This window comes from Stylophora pistillata, chromosome 2 (assembly GCF_964205215.1).
Source record: "Stylophora pistillata chromosome 2, jaStyPist1.2, whole genome shotgun sequence".
NCBI lineage: Eukaryota > Metazoa > Cnidaria > Anthozoa > Scleractinia > Pocilloporidae > Stylophora > Stylophora pistillata.
The window spans coordinates 32,684,291-32,692,426 of NC_142520.1; the positions used below are offsets into that span (position 1 = coordinate 32,684,291).

The 8,136-nt window shown below is 47.7% G+C and overlaps 2 protein-coding genes across 2 annotated transcripts; both read right to left on the bottom strand.

The window, feature by feature from the left end:
* Positions 1 to 1,747: 1,747 nt before the first annotated feature.
* LOC148738405 (uncharacterized) lies at positions 1,748 to 3,810 on the bottom strand. Its single transcript, XM_088750381.1, has 2 exons — positions 3,200 to 3,810; positions 1,748 to 3,073 (listed from the first exon to the last, which is right to left on the bottom strand). The coding sequence occupies exons 1-2, from the start codon at positions 3,781 to 3,783 to the stop codon at positions 2,425 to 2,427; spliced, it is 1,233 nt and encodes a 410-aa protein (XP_088606507.1). The 5' UTR covers positions 3,784 to 3,810; the 3' UTR covers positions 1,748 to 2,424.
* A 2,431-nt stretch (positions 3,811 to 6,241) lies between these two features.
* LOC148738406 (uncharacterized) lies at positions 6,242 to 7,926 on the bottom strand. Its single transcript, XM_088750925.1, has 2 exons — positions 7,326 to 7,926; positions 6,242 to 7,199 (listed from the first exon to the last, which is right to left on the bottom strand). The coding sequence occupies exons 1-2, from the start codon at positions 7,907 to 7,909 to the stop codon at positions 6,551 to 6,553; spliced, it is 1,233 nt and encodes a 410-aa protein (XP_088607051.1). The 5' UTR covers positions 7,910 to 7,926; the 3' UTR covers positions 6,242 to 6,550.
* Positions 7,927 to 8,136: the final 210 nt, after the last annotated feature.

Here is an 8,136-nt window from a genome sequence, read left to right on the forward strand (position 1 = left end):
GTGGAATAGCGTGGAAACTATATCGCCCCCTGGGGAATGATGGGAAACCTTTCCCGTATGATTTTTATAAAATTTTATTTTATTTTTCCTTCATTCCATGCCAAAGTTAATGCCGACTCCCACCTCAACTTTGAACTCCAATATCTTAATAGATATTTAATAAAAAGTACTGATATTACACAGGCTTCTAGACCTATGTCTCTAGATTATGTGTGCCAACTTTTATTAAATAATATTAAAACGCAAATTTTTTACAAATTTTTCTGTAGACTCGGGTTAGAGGGAGTCCACATTAACATCCAATGAACCTAATTTGGGGTTACATTCATGGTTAATTAGGACTCCTTCGATGTTAATTAGGACTCCCTCAATGTTAATTAGGACTCCTACATGTTAATGTGGACTCCCTCATGTTAATGAGGACTCCTTCGATGTTAATAAGGACTCCTTCGATGTTAATGCGGACTCCTTCGATGTTAATGTGGACTCCCTATGTTAATGCGGACTCCTTCGATGTTAATTGGGACTCCCTCGATGTTAATGCGGACTCCTTAGGGTTTTGAGTCAAAATATCTCCAAAACGGCTTGATAGAATTGCCTGATATTTTAACACGATGTTTATTGTTTATTTATAACTCTCCTGTGTAAATATGGAAATATTTTATTGACTATATTAAGTGCTATTGCGACTTAACTAGACCCCTATGTGAATACTGATTCTGAGTTCTTTTAAGTGCGTTAACTCAGAAACGGATGGACCGAATTGTGTGAAATTTTCACACTGGAACCGACTTCTAATTTCAACACACCCCGACTGATTTTCTGCCTATTGCCATATAAACCATGTAAGTGAAAAAAACACTCCAACTGACTTCTAATTTCAACTCACTACTTGAAGTTTTCGTAGTAGTGTGTTGAAAGGAGAAGTCAGTTGGAGTGTTTTTTTCACTTACATGGTTTATATTGCTTTCGTTCAGTATTTTCCTCAAAGGCTAAGGAGTAATATGGCCATATAAACCATGTAAGTGGAAAAAAGAACACTTTAACTGACTTCTACTTACAACACACTACTATAGATTTTTTGCTAAGGAGTAGCATGAGCCATGTAAGTGAAAAAAACACTCGAACTGACTTCTACTTTCAATACACTTCTACTAACTTTCTGCCTATGGAGTAGCATGGACATATAAACCATGTAAGTAAAAAAAATACTCCAACTGACCTCTAATTTTACCACACTACTTGAACTTCGGACAACTTCAAAGCATAATACAAGCTTCTTTGACCCTTCCAGCGACAAAGTACTATTAGAGCTTTCAATAGCAATTTTTTTCCGTTGCTCAAGTGTTTTTCACAGGCTTTGGATGCAAGACCAAACCCCAACCTTCCTCCTTTCTCATCCGGGCTCAAGTTTCAGTAACAAGTTTCCTCAAGTTTCAGAAAATAGATTCCGCACTTTATTTCGTATACTGTCGAAAGGGTTTCTCCTCCAAATCATATCTAGCCGTATATCTGATGCAAAAACGGACGTTATTTCTGTATTTCGTGGAACACGATCAAAGTGTGCAAAGGCGTTAGGCTGCTGGGCACGAAAAAGGTACCGCACGCGGTCCACAACCTGCTTCACCTTCCTCTCAGACCTAACCCAGCGCATCACTCTTCATCAGAGGATAACTGTTTATCATCACAGAGGGCGGGCTAACAGGGTGGCTTTCCTTTGGTCCTTTCTCTTTGTGCCTGCTTGTCGTCTAAAGTTATAAGGGTCCTCCGAAAACATCAAAGCATACAACCTTCCTCAATCAGCATCCCTCCGGGCACCAAACCCTCGACATCCCTCACAACAGTCCAGCGCTCTATTCATTTAGCTAACCGCGAAGCGGTTATCATTGCAACATGAATACGAGTTCCTCTAATGACAAGGGTCTTCGGACAACATTAAAGCATAATACAAGCCTCTTTGACCCTTCCAGTGACAAAGCACATTAGACTATTAGAGCTTTCAATAGCAATTTTTCGCCGTTGCTCAAGTGTTTTTCACAGGCTTCGGATGCAAGACCAAAGCCCAACCCTCCTCCTTTCTCATCCGGGCTTGGGACCGGCAATGGCGGAGTTAAAAACACAACGGAACAAACGACGCAACGTAAAAAAAAAACACAACTCAACGTTGAAACTTTCAAAAACCCAACGCGTACCTGTTGTCCGAGACTGAGTGATTCATGGGGCACTCCCCGGGGGTTGGCTACCCCAGCTCGCGTTAAATCCCTAACGAATCACTCAGAATCAGACAACAGGAAACCATAGTGAACACAAACTCTTTTTTTTTGGTTTTCTCTGTTTTTAACTTTTTTTTTTAATTCCTTTTTTGATTTTTTATTTTTTCTGGTTTTTTAATGTCTTTGCCTCTGGAAGGCACTTGCCCACTCCTTATTTCCGGTTCTTGAAAATGTTCTTGACTTTGTCCCTCAGCCGCGCAAAAGATTCCCTCCGCAGTATTTGCTCAAGGCGGATGTCAGACGACATTACACTCCTTATCTCAGTGTTCCTAGGAGCCTTGTCAAAGTGGGCAAAGGCGTTTTTGATCATTTCTGTCTCCTCCTTGGTCCATGCTTGCCTTCCAGAGGCAGAGGAATAGACTGAGGCGGCAGAAGACTGCGACTGCTCCTTACTGATGCTTTCTACGAACGCAGCTGTCCTTTCGCTTGCATCCTCCTCTGTGTCACTGCTGGGGTCGGCAGGCTGCTGTGATTTGACCAAGTACCGCACCCTGTCCACCACCCGCTTCACCTTTGCCTCTGAACTGACTACCTTAGCCAACACATCATCACCCCTCATTTGAGCCGCCACTCGTTTCTTAGAGGGCGATGATCTTGCCTTTATGTCGTCTGCAAAGACGACAGACACGGCTGCAAGCTCCTCTGAGGTCAGAGATTGTTGCTTGGAAGTCTTAGAGTGGAGGCTGGCGGGATGGTGTCCCTTAGGTGCGGCCTTGGCCCTCTCGGGTGTGGTTTGCGTCTGCTCCCTGATCTGCTGAGAGGCCTCTGCCGCTAATTCAGTGAGGTCCTCCCTGAGGTACCTAGAGTTGGACAGGCGATACACAAAGTGTAAATGTAATTATTCTCTAGTACAAGTGTCGTATGTCTGGGAAAAAGACATGATCAAAAAAGCTGCTTATAAGTGGATGTATTCCTATGTTAGTTACCAGGTTTGTGCCGTATCGTCGCTGTGGCACATCAGCCTCCTCAGCAGACCCTCGTTGATGGGAACCCCGGCCCGCTTCTGCGTCCGCATTACCGTCACGAGCCACTTCCTGAAGTCCGTGGCGCTTATAGGGCGGTCAGTACGCACACCAGACTTCAGCACAAAGGCTGTTATCCTGCGGCCGATTGTGCCCTTTTGGTAAGGCGCGCCATCGGACTTCAGGAAGAGCTTCCCAGAGTCGCTGGAGTCTCCGCACACCAGTGGCCTTAGCTTCGTTAGGAACACTTGCAAATCGTGGGCTATCCACTGATCGCATGGAATCGGCGCAGGGCCGTCCACTTCTCTCTTGTGACTAGTGACTAACATCACTTTTGCTTTCTCGTTGGCGTCCCATCGGGCAGCGTTCCACTGCCCAATGGTCGCCGCCTCCAACGCGCCTGGACGCGTTCCAACAGAACGGGTCAGTGATACAATGATATAGTCCCTGGCAGCCGCATACTGGGCGAGGGTAAGGTCTTGTGTGTTTCTGGACCTCTCCGCCTCCTCCAGTGCCTTCCTTTCCTCTATGGCCGGTCTTGATGCCATGATTTGACCAACCTCACGTGTTGTTAGCAGCCTGTAATGATAGTATTAATAATAACAGACACATTATTCATCCAAGGTAGCACGTAACAGCCAAATGCTAATAACGTAGGAGCAGATAGCATTTAAATTAGCGTACCTCTCCGTTTCCTCCAATATCCTGGAGAACCGTTCACTGGAGGTCTCCTTGGTGATAGTGCGTCGCCAGCCCTTGAGGCTGCCGAGCATCTCTTGTAAGATATCCAGGTTTAGTTTGGAGAGTGTGGGCAGGCCAGCTCTGTCCCTCCTGTTCACAAGGTAGTGTAGGAACATCTGGAGCGAGTTGAGGTAGCTCTTCAGGGTTCCGGCTGCTTTCTTTCCTAGATTGGGCACCACCCAATCGAGCCACACTTTGCAGCCATCCTCCTGACAGAGCACCTCAACGTCGCTCCCAGATGGCTCCAGATCCTCCAATAGTCTCTTAACCTGGCACGCATGCTGCAAGCTAAAACAAAAGTGAAATGAAAGAATGAGTCTTTACTTCTTTCGATCACAAAAACCACGTATCCAAAGCAAAGAGAATACAGTATTGGCATGATTAGAGATGTTCATAGATACCGGTTCTGATGCTGGTGGTACCCTGCCGCTGGTGTACCAAGGTATTTGAAGAAGCCCACTAGCCATCTATGCCTAGCAGATTGTGGGTTCTCCTCCACAAAGAAGGCCTCCTGGTTGTGGTAGAACCCCTCAGACTCAGAGTGCGACTCTTCCGACTGTTCCCACTCTTTCGACTCTTCCGAGTCGTCCTCTGCAGCTGTCGCAGGCGCCACAGATGGTCTTGCTGCGCGAGGGGGCGTAGCAGGCACAACTTCGGAAGGCACTCGGGGCCCACTCTTAACTGTTGTTGGACTTGTCTCTCTTGCCCTCTTGGGCGGCGGACTGGAGCCTGACGAGGACTGAATTGTCACCTGCACTGGCCGTTTACCTGATTTTCGGCTAGGAAGATGTGGTGACGGGAGAGGCCTTCTACGAGGAGAGGGCTGCTCGCTAGAGGGGTACGACGGCCCAACCCAACTCTCGATCTCCTCATCGGAGCCTTGATAATGCCTCGCCATAGCCAGCAGATTCTTATATCTTTGACCTTTAAAGTGAAAAGAGTCATACCATGAGAAACAATGGTTTTCTGGCGCTTCTTTAAGTATTCTAGTCTACAACACACGAGCAAAGAGTTACACAAACCCTTATTATCCAGATTGTGGACCTGTACCAAATGTTGGGGCAAATAAGCCCCCAAGAATTGGCAGCCCTCCACCGGACACCACCGCCGTCTCCTCTTTGGGGTCTTCGGCTTTTTTCCGGGCTCCTTAGCCTTCCTGCCTTTGGCAGCCTTAATGGGCCCAAATTTCTTTTTTCCTGCCCTTTCAAGAGCGAAAAATCGCTCCATGTCCTGTTGCGAAATGTCCCCCTTCTGGACATGGACCTTTTGTAGGTGGCGCTTGAGGTTTGTGCCGGAGTACCCTCGGCAGCCAGGAACTAAGCAGCTCCTGGCTGGTTTGGATGTTCCCGACGTGGACGGTCCTGGGGTGGGCGGAGCTCCAGTTACTGGCTCACCCTCGTCCTCCACGCTTTCTTCCACGTGACTATTACCGCTCTCAACATATTCCGGCAACGATTGTACTCTAGCCTCATCGTCGCTAGAATCGGGTGTGGCCGTCTCCCCTTCTGTTGACCAATCGGGGTCTTTGTCACTGTCATGCTCAACATCCCCCTCTATGTTCGCAGCCCTTACTAACTGCTGCTGCCGTTTATTCTCATATCTTTGCACTTTTCTGCACATTGTCACACTCCGGCAGATGTCTTTTAATAATTTTCTCGAGTGTCGCTCTACTTGTGAGCCTGCAATGTTTTTGGGGATCGGATACTGTTTCTCCGCTATCGACTCATATAAATACTGGGCATGCCCCACTATCCTCGTCGCGACGTTGTGTACGTGGGTCAATTGACAATAACTGGTTGCGGCCAAGAAACAGTAGAAATCAAACAGGTCTCTGTCCAAGGCCTCCTCATGGTTCAATGGTGTAGAGGTCTCTGGTGGCTGCAAAGGCACACCCTCTGTTAAATTCAGTACATCCTGGGCTTCCTCATCGTTGAGGGACGCCTGCTCTAAAAGGCGTATGACATCCTTTAGTTCTTCGGACAGCTTTCTACTGGTTTCCGCCATTATTTGTTTGAAGACTCACCTGGCAAGAGCAAGAACATCAAACATGAGTAAGAGGTCCTCGACCTCTAGTAACTAGAGGTCGAGGACCTCTAGTTACTATAGAGCGCCTATAGAGCTTCTAGTAACTCGCTTATTAGAGCTTTAAATAAATATGTTTTTCCCTGGCTCAAGTGTTTTCTACAGGCTTGGTATACAAGACCAAGACCCAACCCTCCTCCTTTCTCATCCGGGCTTGGGACCGGCAATGGCGGAGTTAAAAACACAACGGAACAAACGACGCAACGTAAAAAAAAAACACAACTCAACGTTGAAACTTTCAAAAACCCAACGCGTACCTGTTGTCCGAGACTGAGTGATTCATGGGGCACTCCCCGGGGGTTGGCTACCCCAGCTCGCGTTAAATCCCTAACGAATCACTCAGAATCAGACAACAGGAAACCATAGTGAACACCAACTCTTTTTTTTTGGTTTTCTCTGTTTTTAATTTTTTTTTTTAATTCCTTTTCTGATTTTTTAAATTTTTTTTTGGTTTTTTAATGTCTTTGCCGCTGGAAGGCACTTGCCCGCTCCTTATTTCCGGTTCTTGAAAATGTTCTTGACTTTGTCCCTGAGCCGCGCAAAAGATTCCCTCCGCAGTATTTGCTCAAGGCGGATGTCCGACGACATTACACGCCTTATCTCAGGGTTCCTAGGAACCTTGTCAAGGTGGGCGAAGGCGTTTTTGATCATTTCTGTCTCCTCCTTGGTCCATGCTAGCCTTCCAGAGGCAGAGGAATAGTCTGAGGCGGCAGAAGACTGCGACTGCTCCTTACTGACGCTTTCTGCGAACGAGACTGTCTTTTTGCTTGCATCCTCCTCTGTGTCACTGCTGGGGTCGGCAGGCTGCTGTGATTTGACCAAGTACCGCACCCGGTCCACCACCCGCTTCACCTTTCCCTCTGAATTGACTACCTTTGCCAATATATGATCACTCCTCATTTGATCCGCCACTCGTTTCTTAGAAGGCGATGTTCTTGCCTTTATGTCGTCTGCAAAGACGACAGACACGGCTGCAAGCTCCTCTGAGGTCAGAGATTGTTGCTTGGAAGTCTCAGAGTGGGGGCTGTCGGGCTGGTCTCCCTTAGGTGCGGCCTTGGTCCTCTCGGGTGTGGTTTGCGTTTGCTCCCTTATCTGCTGAGAGGCCTCTGCCGCTAATTCAGTGAGGTCCTCCCTGAGGTACCTAGAGTTGGACAGGCGATACACAAAGTATAAATGTAATTATTCTCTAGTACAAGTGTCGTATGTCTGGGAGAAAGACATGATCAAAAAAGCTGCTTATAAGTGGATGTATTCCTATGTTCATTACCAGGTTTGTGCCGTATCGTCGCTGTGGCACATCAGCCTCCTCAGCAGATCCTCGTTGATGGGAACCCCGGCCCGCTTCTTCGTCCGCATTACCGTCACGAGCCACTTCCTGAAGTCCGTGGCGCTTATAGGGCGGTCAGTACGCACACCAGACTTCAGCACGAAGGCTGTTATCCTGCGGCCGATTGTGCCCTTCTGGTAAGGCGCGCCATCGGACTTCAGGAAGAGCTTCCCGGAGTCGCTGGAGTCTCCGCACACCAGTGGCCTTAGCTTGGTTAGGAACACTTGCAAATCGTGGGTTATCCACTGATTGCATGGAATCGGCGCAGGGCCGTCCACTTCTCTCTTGTGACTAGTGACTAACATCACTTTTGCTTTCTCGTTGGCGTCCCATCGGGCAGCCCTCCACTGCCCAATGGTCGCCGTCTCCAACGCACCTGGACGCGTTCCAACAGAACGGGTCAGTGATACTATTAAGTAGTCCCTGGCAGCCGCATACTGAGCGAGGGTAAGGTCTTGTGTGTTTCTGGACCTCTCCGCCTCCTCCAGTGCCTTCTTTCCCTCTACTGCCGGTCTTGATGCCATGATTTGACCAACCTCACGTGTTGTTAACAGCCTGTAATGATAGTATTAATAATAACAGGCACATTATTCATCCAAGGTAGCACGTAACAGCCAAATGCTAATAACGTAGGAGCAGATAGCATTTAAATTAGCGTACCTCTCCGTTTCCTCCAATATCCTGGAGAACCGTTCACTGGAGGTCTCCTTGGTGATAGTGCGTCGCCAGCCCTTGAGGCTGCCGAGCATCT